At 44.5% G+C, this 24373-nt stretch overlaps 2 protein-coding genes across 6 annotated transcripts in view; one reads left to right on the top strand and one right to left on the bottom strand.

Annotated features, from left to right (window-relative positions):
• The window catches only part of homer1 (homer scaffold protein 1), a 55247-nt gene extending 41652 nt beyond the window's left edge, over positions 1–13595 (top strand). The window contains exons 6-9 of one of the 3 annotated variants that reach the window (XM_018736868.2): positions 7549–7705; positions 8535–8645; positions 8724–8804; positions 11361–13595. In XM_018736868.2, coding sequence (XP_018592384.1) covers positions 7549–7705; positions 8535–8645; positions 8724–8804; positions 11361–11549 — 538 coding nt within the window. In that variant the 3' untranslated portion in view covers positions 11550–13595. Of the gene's footprint in view, positions 1–1077; positions 1479–7545; positions 7706–8534; positions 8646–8723; positions 8805–11360 lie in introns of those variants that run through there. The other 2 variants (XM_018736867.2, XM_018736869.2) reach the window with 2 other exon arrangements.
• Positions 13596–17477: 3882 nt separating this feature from the next.
• Positions 17478–24373, bottom strand: part of jmy (junction mediating and regulatory protein, p53 cofactor) — a 34107-nt gene continuing 27211 nt past the window's right edge. For 2 of the 3 annotated variants that reach the window (XM_029252803.1, XM_018736687.2), the window contains 3 exons: positions 24014–24094; positions 23143–23674; positions 17478–20302 (listed from right to left, as the gene is read on the bottom strand). In XM_029252803.1, coding sequence (XP_029108636.1) covers positions 19986–20302; positions 23143–23674; positions 24014–24094 — 930 coding nt within the window. In that variant the 3' untranslated portion in view covers positions 17478–19985. The remainder of the gene's footprint in view (positions 20303–23142; positions 23675–24013; positions 24095–24373) is intronic. The other variant, XM_029252802.1, reaches the window with a different exon arrangement.

Below are 24373 nucleotides of genomic sequence, written 5' to 3'. Positions count from 1 at the left end.
GTGTATTTACGTGAAAGGCCGAAGGAGGAAAGCAGTCGACTTCTTCGTATTCAAACTACTGGAGAGACGCGTTGTACCGAAAAGCACGGAGCAGCACGAATCAAATTAATTGTTTATTATGTATACGGTAAATCCTGAATTTATGAGCCTGCAGAGGTACGACGAACTCTGCTGTACTTACCCGTCCTGCGCTGACAGTCATAGGTTGAACGGTATCACTGTAGATGATGCTCCCTTGCATTCCCAGAATTCCAAGAAGAGCTTCTGAAATGGTTTTGTGGCAGCCTGCACTGTACTGTATCATAGCAGTGTATTTATTTTGCCCCGTTTTGTATTTACTGACCCGCTAGAGCACGTCTGAAAAGCAGTGATTTCAACATACAGATCGATCTCAAGTCCACATTATGTCTGCGAGATGTTTAGTGTATTATTATTTAAACAGTATAGGCAGAGCGTCACAGGTATCACGGGGTTCGACAGAGTCGCTGGTCACCTGACCTGGGATTTACTGTATTTCCGCCCTCCTGATCATCCAAGGAATCGTAGAGGATACCTTTATCTTTGCCAGTTTTTAAAAGAAGAAGTGTGTTGTGGCAGCGGCGTATCCTCTACCGCCATAGTCTGTCCTTCAAAGAGACTTTTACGGTGGAACATGTCTCAAAGTTACGCTATGTTATGAACGTAGTCTGGTAATTCTGTGACCGAATACCATGGTATGGTGTAACATTGTGATGTCCGGGTTACATTTTTGTTCCGGTGGTGGAGTATTGTGGGTCGTTATCAAATACAAAAGCAAGGATACTTGACTGGATGAAGTGCAGATTATAATTTATCCTTTCAGATGAACCTCGGGCTTTTAACATCTCCGTCTTTGATCCACTCTGGGCGTCTTTACAGTGGTGGAGCATCGATAACTCAGCTAAAAGCACTACTGTTCTAAAGAGCTGGAGGACGATTAATTAAATGCGGACGGCATAATGAATTGTGTTTCCTTCCTAGTTGTGGCTTTCTTGAATTAGCATAAACTAAAGCCGTCGATTCGGGCATCGATCTTTCCCACCGTTCTTCTTTTTCCAGACATTCGAGAGCATTGCAGCGAAAGCTTCCCCACGATGTTGTGGTCAGTGCCGTTGGAGAGACGAGCCACGCCACATTTTGTAGCTGTTGACTTGCACGCAAATGACCCGTGTTTGTGCGCTCTGTCAGACGAAGTGCGAATCAAGTGCACTCTCTGGATCCGCTCTTCTTCCTCTCGTCAATCTTAGCTAAATTCCATCTTGTGTCCTTTTTTTTACAGAGAACTAGTGTTAAACGCGTTTCGAGTCTCATCCTTTTCGATAGAACCTAGCAAGGATGTGTCTAACAAGGACCGCCTCGTGTTTCAGAGTCCATCCTCCGCCGGGGCCCTTTTGTTGTGATTTTGTTATGGAATGGAATGGAATGGAATGGAACGGAACGGAACGGAATGCGCTTTTTAACGTCACCTCATTGTAGCTATTCTTAGAGTTCCTTCTGTTTTCTTTTGCTATTGCTGTTTTTAGATCAAATCCGAGGCGTAACAAAAAATGATTTTTAAAAAAATCAGACTTTTAATATCTAGGATGTTATATTTTCAATTTGTTTCAGTATTATTGAAAGGGTAAGGCATAACACTGTTTGTGTTAAATTCATTTAACTTCCTCTTAATGCACTGCTGTACTAGTTTTCTGAAGTTTTTATGTAGAATTCAGTATGTATTTTCAGATTTCTCTGTATTTTATCTCTTATTATGGGTTGTTTGTAAATATTATGCGTTATAATGCTTGCAGTTTGTTGCTTGATTAATGCTTCGTGCCTGTAACAGCACAAATGATTCACATATTTTGTTTTGTTTTTTTAAGTGTTGGTGTATTTTCAGGATTTTATTTGCTTCTGTAATGTATTTTAAAACTGGCACAAAGAGAAATGACCAATATTAAAAACAGTTACTGCAACATTGGAAAAAGACTGCAAGAAATATTACTTTGCTCAAATGTACTTAGTATGCTGTTGAATATCTGTGATTATTATATGACTTTTTATTAAACAGAACAGCTCTAATACCTCACTTCATAACATAACGCTTTTAAACAAGCTCCAGACACATGAACAGTAATCGTGATATATTGACAATTTGGTTAATGTGTGCAAATCATTAGCATAAAAGGATGACGGGTAATCATATCGACGCAACTGTACTTATAAAGTAGAGGAAACTTATTCAAAAATTTTTTATATTTTCTTTCAGTAAACAGTAACAGTAGTAATAAAAACAATCATTATATGGAAAGCCAGAAGAAAAACGTGTAGAGACTGCTGTAATGCAACATTTTACGCATGTGCGGGAATGTGCAGGAGCCAGAGTAACGGGTAACTAGCACTCCAGTAATGAGATTACATACATCCACCGTTCAGCCCATAGCCCGTGGGATTTGGAAACGGGTAGGGATGCGCCTGTCCTATTCCTGTCCCACCGGTGGGTGCAAGCGGTGATTTCCTTTCTCCTCCGTCTCAACGCACTCCGTGTGGGCGGCCGGCAGCCTACGTGATGTGTGGAAATGCCGCGGTTGGAGAGCACGTGTTCGGCTCGCACAGAAACGTAGCCGTTTCTAAGGAGATGCACGTTGCGTGTTAACGCTGCTATTTCAGCATCATATACTGGGCTACGTGCGAAGTCTAGCGGCAGTTCGAATTCCTACATAATATTTGGAACACGGGGGGTGCGGTGGTGCAGTGGGTTGGACCGGGTCCTGCTCTTCAGTGGGCCTGGGGTTCGAGTCCCGCTTGGGGTGCCTTGCGACGGACTGGCGTCCCGTCCTGGGTGTGTCCCCTCCCCCTCCGGCCTTACGCCCTGTGTTGCCGGGTTAGGCTCCGGTTCCCCGCGACCCCATATGGGACGAGCGGTTCTGAAAACGTGTGTGTGTGTGTGTGTGTATTTGGAACATCCATCTCGTTCAAGCGTGTTTTTACTCCGAGCTCAAAAACATAGTTTGACCGACTGTAATATTTTTTATATCGTAATTCCTTGTAACATCTCGACTTGAACCAGAAGGTTCGTGCCATGACAAGAGTATTTCCTGGGTCAAATGGACATGTACAGCACTTGTACTTTCCTGCATGTTCAAAACCGTGGTCGCTTTGTTCGACAGGCACCTGGCTGGCACCGTACGTGTGATCTCCCACAAACCTTAGCGTAACCTCAGACGCAGCCTGGAGGTCAACGCGTCTCACCTCCATCTGCAGCCGCTTGGTGTTTCCGTCTCGATGGAGAGAAGGGTTGAAACCAAAGATGCCTCGATCGATCTTAATTCCTCACTCAGCCGTGCAACATTAGATCCTATTCCCAAATGGGAAGGAGCCCAGTACGAGAGGAAAGGTGTAAGGAGGTGGGCGGATTGAATTAAGACATCGCCTCCGAGCCTTCTCCGCCGCATCCGCCACAATAATGACATTAGAGATGCACGCGGCTGTCAGGCAGATGCAGAGCGCGTGTCAATGTCTCTTCCGTCAAAGGCATCCGATTTCCGAAGGACGGTTATGGTGCTCCGAGGGAACTGGCTTATGTGTCATTTCTGGGCAACGCGCTAATGGACTTCGAGGAGAGGGGTCAGCGGGCGGCTCGAGACTTTTCTTACCGTGGGTGGGTTTGTAATGTGTTCAAGCAACTGGGATGAGGAGCACAAGGGTCATCGTTGCATGCGTTAGGCGCAAGTGCGGTTGGAGCAACGTGCTTCCTCCCGATTCTGTCCACGTGTAGCGGGGATCACGTATCGCTCCTCTGCAGGAGACTTGACTCCCGTATTTCTCACGTAGTGTTGGAGCAGGTTTTCATAGGCGCTTGTACCTGCCAGGGATATTTTTGATTGCTGAGTAGGCGCCTTCTGGGTGAACTCTCTTCATTACTATTTTTATGTAGTTGCTCAGCAGAAGCTGTTACGGACACAGTCTGCATGTCATTCGGTCGGTGACGGGTGCAGGAGCCCGGTCCACGTGGGGTCTTTCGGTCTTGAATCTTGCTCCTAAAACACTTGGCTACTTGTTGCCCTTAGTGATCACTGGGATGAAAACCACCACCAGAGAGTCCAGATTGTAGAACAGCCTGGTGAACTCAAGCTGGGAAAGAATACAGCCCACATGTTTCGAAGAAGTTCATTTTATTTAGCCATTCAGTGAGGGAAAGGTTTTTTAAAGAAATCTTTTTTTTCTTTGTTTTTACATTAAGACAATATCCATTTTTTCATTTAATGTGCAAGAATATTGTTCGAATGTAAAGCTAAATGAAAGAAAGCTATTTGTTTGTAACATAACTGGGAGAGATTTAAATATTTTGAAATAACCATCACACCTCAGCAGAAGTGCTTGGACAGAGACTTAAACGTCTTTTCAGCGCATTTCAGAATCAGCCACTAAATAGTGCAAGTGGCGCAGTGTCTTCAAGGCTGTCCTGCGTCGCTCTTAATGCAGCTTCGCCTGGTTTTCTTTTACGGGAGAGTTTCCCCTCCGGTCAGGGTGGAAACTTCCGGAAAGTACGGATTCTGCTCTCAGAGAGCGCATGCATGCAGCTTAACGGCACCTTTGGACCGCATGAACAATGAGGTGTGAGTTACGCCTCTAAAATGAGGTGCCTCGCAGCTGAGAGCGGAGCTCTTCTCGTAGGAATGCCTTTACGGGCGCTCACCTCTCGCCTCTCCCGCTCGTATGAAGGGGAAGCCTCTGCGTCTGTCTCTCACCAGCATCACTTTCGTAAAGCATTACAGAGCCTCCGTCTGTACCTCAAGCTGAAAATAAAGTGTACATCAGTTTAAATTGAGCACTTGGGTACGGAGACGCAGTAAATCACAGCGCAGCGGAACGGCGCTCAGAACTTAGGCTCCATTATTCAGGGCAAGGCAGCAAAAGTTTGCAAATGTAATTAGGGTTCACTTACCGAAATGAGATCCCCTATGTCTCGAGCCGCCAGTTAATGGCCCTTTGGATGGACTCCTGACAGACGGCATGAACAACGCACAGCCTGTCCTGTCCTGTCCTGTCCTGTCCTGTCCTGTCCTCTCCTTTCCTTTCCTCTCGTGCCGGGTGAGCTGTTGGAGGCAGCGGCCCAGCGCGCCCCACTCCTCTGCGCTCTCTCTCCCGCAAGCCGGGCTTTTTAAAGTGGCGCGGACGGCGGTCCACGGGCCGCGTCAGGCGCCTCGGCTTCATCGTGGGCACGCCGGCGTGGGCGGAGGAGCTGTCACCGACGTGCGTCACGTCGCAGGGGCGCGGGAGGAAGGCGGTGGGGGGGTGGGGCGGGATGGGTGCGCGGTGTTGCATAAGGGGAGCGGGGTGGGGGGGAGAACGCCAGGGGAGCAGCGAGCTCAGCGAATGAGCGTCTCACAGCGCGGGACCGGGGCGCACACGCGGCGAGGGGGCCGGCGCCCACCTATCGCCGCCCTCCCCAGGGGAGGATTATGGGGAACTTTTTCCCTTACGCAGGCAGAGAGCGACGTAAGAGCCGGGAAATGTGGGTGATAATCCTCCAGTTATCATCTTCTGACAACTGTGCGCAAGTTTGCCGTACCCAGTCCGAGCGAGAACCCGTAACACAGCTCGCCCTAGATGGCTCGTACCCGAGCACCGGCAGCGTGCCTGCGACGGGCCCTGCGGCGTCTGCGGCGTGTGCCGCTCCCTCTCCGTCGCTGTCTCGCGAACGGACGCCGCAGTCCACGTGATCAGCGCCCTGTGGGTTTGCTCTTCGCAGCTGCCTCGTTACTCATCGCTTGATGATTTGTCTGCGTTTCTCCTCTCGAAATTGTCGCCAAACACATTTGCATAACTTTGCGGAGCTATTTTTAGCACCGGTTCTATCAGCTCGAATTGTTTGATTTTTTTTTTTGAAAGATTTATTTGCGCGCATCTTTTAACTCTTATCACAAATGTTGCACTTGCGTGAAAAGACCACGCTCCATACTGTTTAAATAGTTGAAGTAACACGAAAATTAACAGATATACATAGTTTAAATTGAGCAGAAGGCCTCTCTCTATAGAGGGATCAACTTACATTTACATTTATCCATTTGGCCAACGCTTTTCGCCAAAGCGACGTACATCTCAGAGAAAAATACATGAGCGCGCTACATCGACAGAACAAGTTTTATATTAACGCCAGGTTCAGAAAGCAGCGACTGCATTAGGATTGTCACGCAGGCTTTCAAAGACTTATTTCACTACGTTAAGAGAGCCTTCCGTTGGGTTGGAGCTTCTTGACCTTTTCTAGGCCACAGACCCCTTTAAGAATGTAAAGGAAGTTAAGGACCCCCTCCTAGAAAAATGTACATAAATAAATTCAAAGAAAATATTGTGGCCGGTGCGGTGGCGCAGTGGGTTGGACCACGGTTCTGCTTTCTAGTGGGTCTGGGGTTTGAGTCCCTCTTGGGGTGCCTTGCGACGGACTGGCGTCCCGTCCTGGGTGCGTCCCCTCCCCCTCCGGCCTTACGCGCTGTGTTGCCGGGTAGGCTCCGGTTCCCCCGCGACCCCGTGTGGGACAAGCGGTTCTGAAAATGTGTGTGTGTGTTGTGGCCGGTTTATTGCGCCGAAACCTGATTGCGCTCACATACAAGTATGACACTGAGAAAAAAAGGTGTAGTAAAATGTGCTTGTTTTACCTTTTATTTGAGTATTGTTTCCAAAGCAAGCCCATCCATGAACCCCTGGTTAAGAATCACTGCTTTAGCTACTCATCTCCTTTCGGAGGTGTTCCGGCGGTATGAACAGTATGTAATGATGCGTCTGAAAGTATTGTTTTTGTAAGGAAAAGGTATTGCAGGGTCAGAGCCCACCTTCTGCACTGCCATCCTACCATTGTGGTGTTCTTGTCCAGCAGCGCGTGTGTTGTGGTTGCACTTGACCGTGGTTCTGTTGAGGTTCTGTCGCCAGTCGCCCCCCAGTCGGTAGAGCGGCCTTGGTAAATGAAAGTGCCGGTACAAGGACCCGTCCCGGCATGCCTTATTCACCCTCCCTCCTTTGGCATGATGGAGACACCGGGAGGCGGCTGGCTGATCGGTACCAGGTTTCACTGTGTGCTCTGACCTCTTTCCCAGCCCGCAGTGGCGTTCCTGGCGCCGAGCGCTGCTTTCACGCCTCCAGCAGCGTTTGGTAACACGCCAAGGATGGGGGTGAATCCTACGGCACCACAGAGATTGTGGAGCGGGTGGGAGATTGGGGTGGATTAGTGCGTGGCTCCTGATGTGGTTTCCAGTCTCTCCCTTGGCACTCACAGGAGTGGGAATTTGATACGATGCTGCCCTGGTTTATGGATGCGTCTTGCGTGTGTGTGTGTGTGTGTGTGTGTGTGTGTGTGTGTGTGTGTGTGTGTGTGTTTGCCTACGCAAACCATGGAAACAATGGTGTGTTTGCGTGCGCGCGTCTTCGCGCTCGGAAGTCGGAGCAGTCTTTCGAAGTTATCGTCGGTTCCATCCCCGTGTTCTTGTGGCACAGTTTAGTCTGCTTATCGACGAGCGTATTTTGCTGTGTTTTGTCGTTGACCATCTTCAGTAGCTCTGCCATCAACAAGCACTGGGAGGCGGAGCTGGCGGCACTGAAAGGAAACAACGCCAAGCTGACAGCTGCTCTCCTGGAGTCCACCGCCAATGTCAAGCAGTGGAAGCAGCAGCTGGCGGCGTACCAGGAAGAGGCCGAGAGGCTACACAAACGGGTGAGGGGTCAGAGGTCACGCTTGGTCAGCTAAAGGCGAAGGTAGAGAAAAAAGAAGCTACACACAATCCTTACAGGGATGAAATAATTTTTATGCCAATAATGTAACCTACAGATGCTATTTCAGATGCTGCATTTATTCAATGTTCTATTGATTTCGTACCAAAATGTAAATCAGAATGATTTCCATGAAAATATTTGCAACGTCATTAATTTGGCCATACGTTCAGGTTTATTGATGGACAAGATATTGAGCACTACTCGAAATACGCTTTTCTCGAGGCAGAACGCTGTAACCTGAAGGGTGTGACTTGTCATTACCAGGTTGTATGAGTATTTTTATGTGGCCTAACTTTACACCAGATAGTGAATTGTATATTGTGACTGAGAATAGCTTTAAGAAAAAAATTAGTGAGTGATCATTTATAGATCAAGGTGTTTTTTTTTTTGTTTTTTTTTCCCCTGCTGAGTTTACAAGTGTCGAGAATTAAAGCGCGTAAACGGTGTAAATGTAGTACTACATCCACAAGGGGGCTCTAAATGTACCAGAGCTTCATTTGAACAGGAAGGAAGAATTCAGGACAGAATCAAGGCGGTGCACCGGTGCTATGTTCATCCCTGAGTTTTTTGCCATAGAAAGCAAGCATCTTAAATCCCAGGCCTTTGTATGCTGGCTTGTCTTGTTTTTTGTTCAGTCTGTAAGCTGGAACGCACTGCTGAATTATTACTGTGATTTTAAAAAAGAGGTGATTTTTCACTAATGCAAAATCGCGATCGGTTCATTTTAGATCGTGCAGACAGCCGCCGTTCCCGTTTGCTTGTTTCCTCAGGTCACAGAACTGGAGTGCCTAAGCGGCCAGGCCAACGTGATCAAATCCCACAAGACGGAGCTCAACCAGACAATAGAGGAACTGGAGTCCACTCTGAAAGCAAAGGAGGAGGTGAGTTACTGAGCTAAAGAAACTTGCCTGAAAAGTCAAGGTATGTCACTGAAAAATTCTCCTGTCACATCTTGACAGGAACTTGAGCGTTTGAAAGAGGAAGTAGACAACGCTAACCAGCTGCAAGCTCAGCGAGATGCTCTCACAGAAAAACTGCAGGTAATGAGGACTCTAGTGCAAGTTACATTTATTCACTTAGCAGATGCTTTTCTCCAAAGCAACTTCCAATGAACTCTATGTAGTGTTATCAGCCCACATACCTTATTCACCAAGGTGACTTACACTGCTAGATACACTACTTACAAGGGGTTACTCATCCATGCATCAGTGAAACATACTCACTCCATGACACTCACATACTATGGGGGAACCTGAACAGCATGTCTTTGGGAGGAAACCCACACAGACACAGAGAGAACATGCAAACTCCACACAGACTGAGCGGGGATCAAACCGATGTTCTCTTGCACCACCCAGGCGCTGTGAGCCACCATGTTGCCCACCGAGTTGGTTCAGCATCTAAGAAACTAAGTCATGTTTGTGGTGGTCACTCAAGAACTTCCGGTCACATTTTAAAAGAGAGTCTGAAGTGCATGACGGAAGCATGTTGAATGCTCTGGAAAGTTCATTTATGGGGAAATCCTGCTCAGCTTAGCAAAACAGTACCCCTAGAAGAATCCTTACTTGTCTTACATTTAATTCATTTAGCTGACACTTTCTTCCCCAGAACAACTTATAATTATTTTACCATTTATACAGCTGGGTAATTTCAGGGCTAGTACCATGCTCAAGGATACTACAGCAGGAAGCAAAACTTGAAGCTGCAACCTTTGGATCCAAAGGCAACAGCACTAACCACTACACCACCAGCTTTCATTGTGGGTAGGGGTGCACCTGGGGTAAGCTTCCTAGTCAGCCCTAAAGCCCTCCTCTATATATTTTTGGAAAGGAAGACTTGTGTGTTGTCTGCATAGCAGTATTTATATTTATTCCTTTAGCTGATGCTTTTCTGCAAAGCAACTTACAACATTAAGGTTACACATTCATATAGCTGGCTGGTTTTACTGGAGCAATGTAGGGCAAGCACCTTTCTCAAGGGTACTTCAATCAGAAGTGGAGAGCAACCCTACAACCTTTGGAGCCAGAGGCAGGAGCGCTAACCACTACGCTACCAGCTGTCCAATGCTGTGTCGAATGCTGTCAACAGGTTAAGAAGAATGAGAACCTAGGAGACGGAAACATCTCTAGCACACAGGAGCACTTATCACGACACAAGGAGGGCAGTCGTGGTGAAATAACTGATCTAGAATCTGGACTGATATCTGGAGGCAGGGCTTTAGTTTAGAATTCTGCTCCCCCTAAATACCTTTGCGAACATCCCAACTTTGAAAGGTTGATTCTGGGGGGATGTCCCTCCAGTGAAAAACTTTGGAACTGGGAGGAGCCCATTCAAGAAATTGCACCTATAAATAATAATGGTTACTGGTGGTTTCTCATACCTGGAGACAATTTTCAGAAGATTATGGATCGCTTGTGGTACTCAGGGATCAGGTGGTTATTTCTTGAAGATTCCTGGAACTTCAGGGAGACTTGGGATGTTTGTGTGGCCCTCTCCAGGTGTGGGTCCCTAGAATTGTCACCGCTATTCTCCTCAATAGTGATGGCCCAGTCCTGAGGCTACACTCAGTGAGGAATGCAGAGATATGACTGTAGACTGCAAGCTCACGGGATTTTAGAAAGAAAAGGGTGGAAAGAGACACGTCTGTAATTGCGGACTAAGTTTGGTTCTAGGGGTTTCTTCAACAGTAGTCAAATGTGGGCTATTTTGCAGGCTTATAGACACCACCGGGAAGAGAGCAAGGAATTAATAAAATAAACAAGGGGACAGATAAAATAAGTTGTAATGGAGTATGTAATGAGTTGGAATGTAGAAGAGGAAAAGGAATGGGATCAGAAGTTCAGGTGTTGCTTTGGTGTGACTGCAGCAGGTCGCAGTTTAAGAAAGTGGTCGAAATGTAGGGAGAAAGTTCTTGTTGGGAGTTCTGCCATGAATCAAAGTGGATGTGAAGAAAATGTTGGTGATGGTGATCAGCTGGTGATCAATTATGTCTCTTAAGAATGAGGCAGAATTGTAACATTGGGTGTAGAGCAAGTAGGTGGTGGAGAAGGGATGAAAAAGTGATGAAAACTTTGTGGGGACTGAGTGGTGCCATGAGTGAACAGATTTGAGAAATTTCTGATGGATGTGATGAAGGTCAGAACAGCAGAGGAGACGGGGGAGAAAAGGCAGCATATGTTCCAGCAGAACGTGGCAAAGGGTGCAGAGGTACAGTAAGCATGGTGATTCAAGGGTGAGAGAAGATGAAGTGATCAGAAACACAAGGTAACAGTGAGGGTTGGACAGCTACAGTTCCTGTTAAAGACAAGGTCAAAATGGTTAATGACCTTGTGAGTGGAAGAAGAATGGAAGGTACCGTGTTTTGCACTGACTAATATGGACTTGCCTTTAACTACCACCTTTTCACATCCTTCTATGGGTCCTGCTATCGTACCCTTTAGCAAAGAACTTAAACCAAATGTCCGATAAAAAGCCCCGCAATGCAAATAGGTGAAATTGTGAGCTGCTTTGGAAAAAACAATGAAGCCGAGGTTTGTAACCCTTGTGAAGGAGCGCATCGAAGCGTCTGTTCCATGTACCTTCTCGCTCATCCACAGGAGACAGAAACCAGGAACAAGGACCTGGAGAGCCAGCTGGCAGAGCTAGAGCAGCGGTTGGAGAGCAGCCAGCTGGAGCAGGAGGCCTTCCGCAGGAATCTCAAGACCCTGCTGGAGATCCTGGATGGGAAGATCTTCGAGCTGACAGAGCTGCGGGACAACCTGGCCAAGCTGATCGAGGGCAGCTAAAGCCCCTCCTCTCTTCCCCACCTGTCTCCACAACTTCCCCAACCCCCTACCTCTGTCTGGGTGAATAGCACACCAGCAACGTGCAGAAACACTCAGTAGTCAAAGTTAAGGTAGCCACCAGGGCGGGCTGTCTACCTTCATTTCTCCTTCATTTATCCAGAGGACAATTATTTTTTCAATACTAGCGGAACTTTTTTTTTTTTTTAATTTTTCTTGTGTTGGGTTGTACACGATATTAAGAGAATATCAAGTGTAGTGTTTTTCTTTTTTCCTTCCATTGCAAAGGAGTGGTATGATGTGTGTGCCATGTGTCACCTAAGGGTGTTGACAGTTTTTTTTTAAATTTTTTTTTTTATTATTTTTTAAATCAGTCAGTTTATTTACTAAGAACGTACTCCTCTCGAGTTCTTGGCAGTTGACATGATCAAGCCAAGGTAAGGCAGTTGACAAGGAGCACCTAGACAGCATCACGTCCGTATCTCTCTGGAATTCTCATCTCAAGCAGGGACCTGCAGCGGCATCCCCCGCTGACCCTTGACAGTTAGCGACACGGTTGGGGTTGTACGTGTGGGGGGGGGGCGGTGCCGGTGGAGAACGAGAACCGGGGTCCTGGACTTCGTGCTGCGAGCTAGAACGTGCGCACCATATCCCTCAAGGAAACTGCCAAAAGGCACGCCATTGGTTTAACGCATGGCATCGAGGTCATGTGTCTTTACCGCGGGAAGCGACACGGAGGACTGCTAACATTGAGCAATACAAGAGGGAGGAGCTGCCAGTCACTGGAATCCCACAATCAGGTATCCCATTGCTCGCCTTCCCAAAGCGTACGGGACAGGGGTCCTTTCACACACACAGAAAGGGGCTTCTTAGTGCCGACTCAGTCCCAAGTGGCTATAAATACGTCTTTGATTCCTATGTACTTTTTTAATGAAACTTTATACTCTACTATTGTATGAAAGTTGTTGAATTGAGAAAGAAATGTGTTCTTTTCAAAGTGTGATGGCAGGCTTCACTCCCTCCATTTTCTCATTATTTCAAATAATATTGTAATCATGATTATTGTTCTTCAAGAATCAAAAGCAGTTTTATTACTAGACCTCAAATGTTTTTTCCTCTTATTTTCTATGTAAGTATGGTTTGTGGGTATTATGATTGTATTATTTATAGGTGCAAAAACCTGGCAATATTTTTGAACTATTTAAAAAACACTAAATAAAGAAATGTAAGAGAGCAACTTGAACTGAATATAGATGAAAGATTTTGTAGTGATGTAATGCAACTAATTATTATATGTTTGCCAAATACAGTATAGTTTCTTGTACAGTGAATTTACTTAAGCTGCCTTTGGCACAAAGTTGCATCATGGGTATCTTACCATGGTACTGTTTGTTGGGTTTATTATTGCCAAAAAATCTGTGATCATGTTAAAAAAAGAAATCATACATGAAGAACATCTAAGGGCTTGTATTTGGGATAGGTCGTTTTGAAGAGTACTGCTAAAAATTAGCATTATACTTTCAGATGTAAGCATAATCATAAAACTTTGGATGGGAGTAATGTTTGAGTAATATTTTTACATGTTGCCAATACCACATGCTTCAAACACAGGTGGTTTAATTGTATGCTGTAGTTCCACCCCATCCCTGTAGGATTTTTTTTTTTTTTTTTTTTTGCTATTGTGCTTATTCTCGAGCAGTTTCAGTGCCCTGGTTTGTTTCCTTGGCTTCAGGGATGCTTTACTTCCATTCAGGCAACACAAAAAAAAAAAAAAAAAAAAAAAAAAAAAAAAAAAAAAAAGCCTGGGCCAACTTCCACTTCTTTTCTATTTACAGAGAGCATAACACAGTGAGTTTGTTTTCACTATTTGGTTCAGTCAAGGGAGTCCTGTGTGCTGAGGAGTCCAGCCTGGATTTTTCCTTTTTTTTTTTTTTTTTTTTTTTTAAAAAAAATACAGTGATGGTAGACAAAGCTAATTGTGTGGAGCCTTCATTCACACACTGCAAATTACACCTTTTAAAATATATCATTGTTGTACATTCTCTCTCTCTCTCACACACACACACACACACACCCGTTTAAAACCGCTTGCCCCAAGCGATGTCGCGGCAAAACGGAGCCTAACCTGGCAACACAGGGCGCGAGGCTGGAGGGGGAGAGGACACACCCAGCCAAGCCCACTGCACCACTGCACCCCCATTTATTCATACACCATTTCAAAACTAACTGGCACATATAAAAATGTCTTAAGTTCATTATAGAAGTACAGTAATCAAACATTTGCTCTATGGGTTGAATTCATGTAGATAAAGCTGACAACCTGCATCTAAAAATGAATGAAAGTTTTATATAAAATTTAAAGAGTCATTTTTGGTATTTGGTTTACAAGGTTTTATTTACCTTGGAAGAAAAATCTGAAAATACAAAGCAGTTACTGGGAATACAATTTTATGAATAAGCAAAATAAAGGCAAAAAATTAAAGCATTGTTTTCCATGGGAATGGTGTAGTAATTTAAAATCATATTTCATTTTGAACATTATCTTATTCAATAAATACATAATCATTTTAGGCAATCACATGAATTTAACGTGAATGCAAGATTCAACAGTATTTTACAGTATAATTACAATTTAAAAGTATGTTCATTATTCTGTTCCTATATTTTTATATTATATATTGCACATATCAAGTGACTGGCTAATCTTAAAAACCATGAGCTGGATTTACTGGAATCCCAGACAGGCTACGAATATCTTCTTTTTAAAAAAGGTAGTGTTGGCTGAAAGTAAGAGAAGAGATTACACACAAGAACAACCAAAAAAGATTATTAAACAATAAAAAATGTTATACAGTGGAACAGTGTTAAGAAACTGGCTGATGACAAAAATATTTAAATAAAGTTAAGTACAGTACGTTTATGATGGATTGACTAGTAGGTCTGCGACAAGGGTCCGTTGAATGCGTGCAGTGTATCAGTACTCAAACAGTATCAACGCGCTACATGGTACCTAGGAACAACAAGTAATGTGTGAAGTGGAGGGGGGGGGGGAGATACCAAAAAGTAAAAAAGTAACCAGCGAGAAAAACTAACTGCGTATGGAGACTCGCATGTGGCCAGATCAAGAGACACCGATTTTTAACTGGCCAAAGCTTCATTTTGTTTATTTAACGATATCTAGGAGCAGCAAACCCTCCCTCTGCTTACTGACACTAATTTTCAGTGCAAGTTTCAGACTTCATGTTACACACTGGTTGTTATTTCCTCAAGTAACATCTGCACGAGAAACAAAAATAAGGCTGGTGGAACAGAGCGGCGGTTCGCAGGAAACCGGAAAACAAAACCGAGCTGTGAAGTTCACTTTTTCGGAAACGGTTCGGGCTCCTTGCTAACCGGCCGCCAAAAACACAGACTGCGTGTTTGATGCTCAGTTTCTTTTTCATACAAAGCCTTCGTGGATGAGCGTCAAACAAAAGCATGCACACAAACGGGTTGCAGTTGTCCAAGTTGGGCCTGAGGGCCGGTTCCGGTTCCTTCTACTGACACGGTGAACTGAGAGCCGCAAGCCTCCGGAGTGCCGAGGACTCGCGCACTCGTAGAACACCAAGCGAAACTCAAAACACACAGCTACTTACACAATTAAACGGCGACTAAAAACAATTGCACGGCTCCGCCTGTTTTACCACGATATCCGACGCGTTTCACAACTCCATCCGTCTGCGAACGGAGCACGTAACGAGCCACTGCATTATCAGACGCAAAGGATTCCCCCACACTTTCTTGTCCACTTTCTTACTCATAGGTCACCGTAGATAAGACGACAGAACACACACGGAATAAATAGCTATCTTCTTCCGAGAAAGACCTATGCACACAACTGCGATCGCTAATACCGTACATTGGCTAATGTAAAAATCAAACAGTCACACTTTTAGTAATGAAGGCTATATATTTTTTTTTTTTAAAAAAATTAAATTAAAAAAAACACACAAATTAATACAACCATTTATAGTAAGACCCCAAATTATGACCTGTATGTCAAGCACATTATATTACCAACGTTGCTTAAAACCCATGGCAGGTAAAGTAACTAATTCAAGTGATGGCCTGTGCTTTTAATGACTAAGTAGTGTAGGCATAACATAGCTCTGGAGCTGTCAGTTCTGGCAGTCTCTCATCATTTAGTTTCATCACTACAGTCAATAAAATGCAGGAAAACCTGCAAAAACAATTCAGTGATCTTTTAAGGTTTGCAGGAAGAAAGTTAACTGTGTTGCGATAAATATGAATTATGTCTGAAGCATAGGCTGTTATCGCACTGAATTGCACCTTAAAAAAAACCAACAATATTCTTAAAACGTGATAGTGAAGAGGAAGAGCATGAAGTTACACCTCAAGTCAAAATGACAGCAGCCTGGGGCGCCGCAGGTCCGCTCGCTACCCTTCTGTGTCCACGTGCTGGAAAGCCACCGATTGCACGGACACCCCGGGCCGCGGGCTCCTGCTCATCCACTGACACACACTCCACAGCTGACATGAGTGATTTCAGCACATAATGGACAGGTAGGTAGTTCCTTCTCGTGACTTAAGTGATTGCAAAAATAACAATACATAACAAAAGTCCACACTTCTTAGACTTCAGCTAAACAGGACAATCTTGATTTTTAGCACCAATCTATGGAGAGGCATTTAAATGTTAAAAATAAAAGTCCACTCTGACACCAATCCCCCAGTTAAAGTGTACGTGACTGAAATGTGCAGAAACATCTAAGTGACCATTTCATCTGTGAGTCAGGGGGATTGGGGGGGGGGGGGACTACTATGTGAAGCAAGCAAAATACTTCTAATAATTTTAAGAAACACATAGAAAAGAACATTTAAAAGAAAACTACAGGGAAAGCCTACTGTTCAACAGAACTAGATACAAAAACATCGACTGAACACTTCTCATGAATTTTCTTGAGCTTTGATCCTCTTGGATTAACATATCTGAAGCTAAAAAGCGGTGCCAATTGTTCCGTTCGCAGACATAATGTGAAAGTGATTGCATAATATGAAGGGTAGCAGTTATCAGCAATTCTTTGAAGAACCACACTGGAATGCATTCCAGTTACACACTGTCGAACGGTCAGCGTGCTGGCGGCTAAAGCATCTTCTAGCAGAGATCTTGAAGAAAGTGCAGGGAATGAGTTGCACTCCTCCAGGGTTTAGGACAGAACTTGCGTTCCGATTTCCCGCAATAAAAGGAACCGGACAGGAGTGCGGTGCAGTGAGCACTGACAGAAAGACCGGTATCGAGACCACTGCTGAAGCCTGGCGTTCTGTATCCCTGGCCCAGAGGCACATGGATGAGGAACATGGCTAATTTGTTCAGTGCTGAGCCCACTGAAAGCTGCACTAAAGGGAATCCAGGCCCTTTTTCAAGATCTTCTCAAGAGACTCAGCACTAATCCCCATGTCGAGCCAGACCAGCCGGAACTCATGCTGACATTTTTCATTGTCCACCACAGACCTGTCGAGGATCTGTTCATAATAATGCTAATTTTTTGAACATTGCAAATCCAAAAGAAAAATTACTATTATCACTAGAGGTCAAGTGACTGACAGCAATCCCCCCCCCCCCTCCCCGTAAACTCATTTAACTCACATCCACCAAAACAGAGAAAACCTCAGCATCTAAAAAAATGAACTACCACCACCTTAAAAAGTAAAAGAAGAGAAGAAGAAGAGGGGAAGGAAGGAGAAAAAAAAAAAAAAAAAAAAAAAAAAAAAAAAAAAAAAAAAAAAAAAATCCATCCATCCATGTATCTATACAATTTCAAGAACTGCTTTGTCCTGAGCAGGGACATGTAGACCTGAAGCCTATTTCAGAAGCAGTGGGCACAAGGCTGAGGGAGTACACCCGGGATGGGACTCCAGTCTATTGCAGGGAGAAAAAGGGGAGGGGGGGAAAAAAAAAAACCCCATATACAGTATATATATGTAATGTTGTCAGTAGGTGGCACTGCAGCTGTATATGACAGTAGACATTTTAGATAAGACTGTCCCACATCACTTCAGGAAAGCAAGACAGAATCACTAACTGCCTAAGGGGGCAGCTGGACTACCCAGGATCCTCCGTGTCAGTCACATGGATAAGCAAGGGTGTCCAAAACGCATGCTGTGCAAGTGGATACGACAGCACACGGTCGCAACAAAACGAGCCACCAAGTCACACGAGCACTCGAAAGCATAAATCGAAAAGCCTCACCGTTACGAGAAGAAAGCCAGTCGACACACCCCTGTTCACACTCGTCCTACTGTAGGCCAAGAAATGCTGCTCGTTCGGCTCAGGCAAAGTTGCGCCACCGCGCTCCCTCAGAGCGCAGCTCCGCCGTTTCCTGGGTTTCCGAGAGTCCGGCGTCCAGCGCCAGAGGACGGTCAGTGTTTGTGCTACAGGAGTTTGCAGTGTGTCACTAATTGATTAGACCACTGTTTGTCTCTGGCTGGTCTGCTCACTCACAGTGTAAACATGCCTAAATCAATGTGCCGCTGCAGTTCCAGATGTTAGCAGCGATTGCATTCCTATCGATCTTTCCTCTCTATCCCAGGTCTCTGTGCACAAGCAAACTGCAACGAGGCAGTTAATTGCAACAAAGCATGTACTGCAGACACAATAATATTGTACGAGTCCAGCAGAGTCAGTGTGATTACGAAACCACCAAGCTCTGGCTTTCCGAGAGTCACTTGTCTCCAGCGGACGGCGAGTGCCGGGCTCAGCAGGACGTCCACACCTCTCCAACAGCAGCGGCCAGGAGCTTCAAAGTGCGTTTGGACTGATGCAAATACACCAACCCAACAAGGAGACAACTCAGCTTTGTATTCCATAGCATAGTTTCAAGACAGAATGACTTCAAAAACTGGCATCATGATGCTTAAAAAAATAACACAAATTTGTCGCCTTTCGTAAGGAGACTGAATGTGATGCATCAGCAGCCTCTTGAAAAGACCTCTTTGTATAGGAAAAACGGCAGCAAAACCTTGTAAAACTATGCTGGTTATTAGGGAAGATTACTACAAATATTACATCACACTAGTTGTTACTTTAAGAAAATATCTGATGTTATCCTACAGGACCCCTTCGGAGCTTCATCCGTTTTTGCTTGTTTAAAGTAGAAGTACATAAGATAACAAGCCTTGGCAGGGCTGATTAGTGCAGAACGTTTAAATAAGAAAAATAAGAATTAATACTGGAAAGGTCAAGCAGAAGTCCCACAGTTGAAGACTTCACACCTGAAACTTGAAGTATATGTAGGTCTCATGAAGAGAAAAGGTGGAAATTGCTAAAACGGGTAATGATACTTTAAAGTGTGGGGCAGGACACTGTTACAGTGCTCTGTACTCCCTGCACTTCTAGCAAGGGGCTTAAATCCTCAGCAAGACAAAACGGATGGAAAGACAAATTAAATCAGAACATGGGTGAATATATACAATGAGGTGGCAGGCAGAAGGAAAACAAGTGTCTCTTGTGCAGTGGGGGTTGGATGACGCAACATTTTGCCCCTTCGCGACGCTGACTACGTCCAGAAGGCAAGAGAGCCAATCACACAAACCTGCTTCACCGAGTCGAATGGATGATTGTACTCGTGAAAACAGAAGACAGCTCTCACATCACATGCTACTTAAAAATGTTCTCATCTGAACTTGGGCTCTGATATTTATACAAATGGCCATCAGCCCATCATGATGCATCGACAAAAAGATGATACTGGAAATGCGAGACAAAAATAAAAATGTCACGCACTGGCATGTTTTCAAAGAAGGTCACAAAATGTGCTGTAAATATAGAAAGTAAGTCAAAAAAACTTCAGATGTGTCAATGAACGTAGAGACGTCAGATTTTGACAACACTGACAGCAACTGTGGTCTCCATGAACTTTGTGAGCATACAACCTCATGACACTTCATGTTATACTCAAACACACAAACAAACTGAGCATATAAATAAACAGTAACACATTGATAATGGCCAATGAGCGTGTCAGTACAGTGCACTAATCCAGTGCAGGGGGAGGGGCTTTCAGAGGAATAGCCCTAGGATGCTCTTCATCAATGAAATGTCAATTCCCACAACAGCGACACTCAACTGAAGCCTGCATATAGGATTTCCACAGGCAAATAAACATAGGAAGGAGGGAACCAAAAAAAAAAAAACTTCATCCAGAAACAGAGAGCTGCAAAAATTGAGCATGTACTCCCAACATCATTCCACTGGTTGCCTTCAACGCAACTGAGCAAGTTTTGAGCTGGATGGAACGATGGTTTGCTGATCCGTGTGGGTGTTTGGGCAGGGCGCTGAAAATCATATTTTAAATTATTAAAGCCAAACTGAAAGGGGAAAACAGCAGGCCCAGTGTACAACACAAGGTTGGCTTGGATGGCAGACGTGATGGAGGAGGCCTAGCTTTCCCAGTCCGCACACTGCAGTCCCTCGTCCTCCGACTCGGACTCAGGCGAGGCCTCCTTGATGCGCCGCAGAGCTTCGTGGATACTACGAGCAAGTGGGTCAGTCGAGTGGCGCAGGTCACCCAGTGTGTTGCGCAGCTCCTCTTCGTGCTGCTGCACCTTCTTCAGCTTCACGCCTTTGCGGATCTGTGCCAGGATGTTGTTGCTGTCATCCTCATCTGGGTCGGGCCGCAACACGCGCAGCTCTGCCTTGCGCAGGTGAAAGCTGCCGCGCTTGAGAGAGGCCAGTACTTCGTCCATTGGTGAGCTCACTGCACGGACAGGACGGGAGTCGGTTATGGTGGAACAACGCACAGAGGAAAGGAAGGACACGGGACAGCAGTTAATAGAGAAGATAGCGAAGAGTCTGTACAGAGAGGACATTAACAATTAAGAGCACTCGTGCATAGTAACGTGTTATACGTAGCGTCTTGTAGTGACGTAAATTTCTGGGGAAACTGTAGTTTTCAGAGTAGCGTGCAGCATTGGTACTTGTAACTTTTACTGTGAACGATTCTCAACATCTCCTCTCTGTCAGGCGAAATCTTTATTTCTTTGGCCACTGTCAGAATGCAGTCAGTCACTTTAACAGTGGCCCATTAACAATACGTCCTCACTGTCAGCCGACTACTTCTCTCGATATAATTGGCCAACTGGCCATTGCTGGCAGTCAGTGACAGATCTCCTTTGCAGTGAAACCAACCACAGTTTAGCACAAACCAATAGTTTAGCGTGGAGTTTTATGCTGCCTTGACTGACAACCTAGTTCATTTGCAGCAGATGAAGGAAACAGTGGAGAAACAAACTCGTATGTTTAATAAGTAAATACGTTATTTTTCTACATTGACAAAGTTCAGAAATATATGTGTTACTAAATATTAATGGTTGGACTGATTAATATGCGAATTGTTTATGCCTTGTAAACTGGAGCATGTGCTGGTCAACAATACACTCAACCCACATATACAACTAAAATCTGCTCCAAAAGATTATAAAAGATCCCTTTTTATACAGTAGGTTTATTAATGCGCACAGATTGAGCCAGATTCAAACCTACGCCCAAACATCTTAAGCTCTATGAGGTGGTGGCCCTTCTTGCCACGCCACTGTGTCACCACAACTTAAAAACCTCTGAGCGAAATTATCAAAATGCATAGCCTGTCTCTCACACTACTTTTCCAGGAAAGTCTCCAGACCACCATAAGAGTTCATGGGAAATTAATTTACTGATGAATGAATGAGGGAAGGAATGAATAATAATAATAAAATTAAAAACACTATTCTAAGAAAAAATAAAATTTGTTTCTGATACCAGCATCATGCAGAAAAATAACTTCCCCCCCCCATATTTTAATTAATTGTAGGTGACCATTTTTGTTTGGGAACTAATTTTTGCATGAGAAATAATGGAAATTTGACAACAGGAAGTCATCTGGCAGGGAAATTTCATGTAACAAATTAACCCATGCAAGGAAGGAAGAGGTGTATTGTACTTCTAGATGGTTTAATTTTTTTTTTTTTCCCCCAATTACTGATTTCCTTTCACAAACACAAAAAATACTAAACCCAGCTTATGATGACAAATGTTCATGTATGATAATGTTATAACAAATTGGCTACTAAGCACCAATTCTATTAATTTATTTGCCATTGTGGTTCAATACTGAATGTAACTTTTGAATAATGTCAACACATTTTCATAATTTTAAACTAGAGCTGAGTGGTTTTTCCCCACCTTAGTCTTTTAAGTATTACACTGCATCCGCATTTTCTTGTTATGAAAAAGTTGGTAGAATGGTGGTTAGGGATAAGGGTGTTGGATCTATTGCTCCTTCTATCAATGCTATATTGCACTTGAGCAATTTGCTTACCTTGAACTTGTCATGTATAAATAATCTGCTGTATAAATGAATAAACAGCTGTAAACTATTTACTGTGCATAATAGTGTCAGCAAAATAGCGAATTAAATATCAGCAGCAGTTTGAGCTATCCCCTAAAATCAAAGAATACAAGTTTGAAAGCCCCACTGCCACTGTAGTAGCCTTAATCAAGGTTCTAACCCTGAATTACTCCAGTCACCAAGTTGAATAAATGGGTGAATAACTAAGTAAGTACAAAAACCTGAAATTGTAAGATGCCTTGGACAAAGGCATCAGCTGAACAATAGTCAACTATAATACATAAAACCAGACTGTGATCATTTGATTGATCTAATTTACAATACTTAACTTTATGGACACACACACACACACACACACACACACACACACACACACACACACACACACACACACACACACACACACAGAGTCTGAAACCGCTTGTCCCGAGTGAGGTTGCAGCGAGCCGGAGTCTAAACCGGCCACACAGGGAGGAAGACTGGAGGGGGAGGGGACACACCTAGGACGAGACACCAATCCGTTGCAAGGCACCCCAAGCAGGACTCAAACCCCAGACCCGCCACATAGCAGGACCTGGTCAAGCCTGCTGTGCCAGAGCACATTTAGTTGGTTGAAAAGATATGTACATCTAATTTATGTCAGTTAATACTGTATATTTAACAGTTAACACTGCTAATGGTTCAGGCCATTGAAAAGTCAACTTTAAATCAAAGTAACTTGAGTAGTGTTGAGCAGTTTAACTTGCCACTTTTCAATTTGTACTCAAAAACATTTTTGATTATGTCAGTAATTGTTTTACAGAGTAAAACTACTTTGAGCTGTTTTCAGTAGTCTACCCAGCTCTTGTTAAGATGGGTCAGCTGACAGGTGACTGAAGACAGGACAGAAGACAGTGAAAAGGACAAAACATGATTGAGTAGAGAGAGGAAACACCTGTTGGTAAATGGAGGACAGATAACATACATCAGTAAATAAGGTTTGGCGGAAAAGCTGCAGCATATGAAACGAATCATTAACTACTATATTCTACAGCATATACCAGGTTAAATCACTGTAAGCATGTAGGCCTGAATGCAACAAAGGCCATAAGTACACTAGATCCTACACAAGAGTACCAAAACAGTTGGAAAGGGTTTAGGGTTAGGGTTCACATACAATGTTAGTGACAGTGCTGAAAGCAGACAGATTATTCCAGGTAGGAAATGCCCACCTCTCCTCTTATGGGAGGCCTCTAGTGCAGCAGTCTTCTTAAGCTTCTTTCTGGCAGTCACCAGCTGGCTGCTGTCAAAGAATCGTGCCGAGATGGGGCCGATGCTTGGTTCAAGAGTGTCCTTTCCCTCAGACTTCCGCAAAGGGCTATGTAGCTCCTTGTTGACCTCGGCAGGAGCCTCTGTGGAAGCAGAACTTGGCGGAGGCGGAGGAGGGGGTGGCGGGGGAGGTGGGGGCCCTGGAGAAGCTAGGTTCCCTCCTGGTGGCAGGGAGATGGGTGGAGCAGGAGGAGGGCTTAGATTAGTCTCGAGAGCGGTAGTGCTCCCAGGAGGTAAAGAAACGCAATCGCGTTCAAGAGCCATGCTGGCATCAGCAGGGTGCTCCAGCAGCTCAAGAGCAGGAACGCTGTCTGGCGTGACAAGTGACTGCGGCTGATCTGGGCCTGCACTTGTATTAGAAGCGCCACCAGTTCTCCTTCGGGCATTCGCCAACCGGAGCCTCGTAGACTTCAGTGTCACCTGACCAGGGTATCGCTGCAGAGGAGAAGAGAAGACACCAATTGAAAAAAGAAAAAAAAAACAAAAACAATAACCAAAACAAGTCTTTCAGAATGCATCTTATTCAAATGCCCCTCATGTACTAGATAGAAAGAACTAGATGCTACAAAATATGATGGTTCACTGCTCCAGTTTTCCCCTTAATTATATTAGCATTAATTAAGCAATTGAAAAAAGGATTGAAACACACTATTCTTAAACTTATTTGAGCAAGTTCTAGAAAATATTATAGGGAACAAGTATTTTACTGCCTGAGGCCTTCGCATCATACAGGGGGCTACATTCACATTTCACAAGTGGACCTGGGCTTTTCACCTGCTTGAAGCTGCGCAGTCTGTCCAGTGTCATCTGTCGTTCCTGACTGACCCGAGCGCTCGGCTTCTCCTCCTCTTTCTGCTGCATGGGAGTTACACACGACAGGGAGGTGCAGAGTGACCAGTCCACTATTAAGTACAGTTTTTATAGTGGTCACACAGACACACTGACTGGAACAACACTAGCAAAGTATCGTCTTAAAGCTCAAGTCTCTGGGATTTCAGACTGCTCTTTGTGCTGCAAATGGCTGTTAAAAGAGATGACTGATGAAATCCATTTACACTAAAACAAAAGGCCTAAAGTTCAGAAACGGGTCACCATCTGGTTTCCAGACGAAGATTTGCTATGAATTCTAGCCCC

Source organism: Scleropages formosus, chromosome 6 (genome assembly GCF_900964775.1).
Source record: "Scleropages formosus chromosome 6, fSclFor1.1, whole genome shotgun sequence".
Classification (NCBI taxonomy): Eukaryota; Metazoa; Chordata; class Actinopteri; order Osteoglossiformes; family Osteoglossidae; genus Scleropages; species Scleropages formosus.
This window is presented reverse-complemented; position numbering and strand designations above follow the sequence as displayed.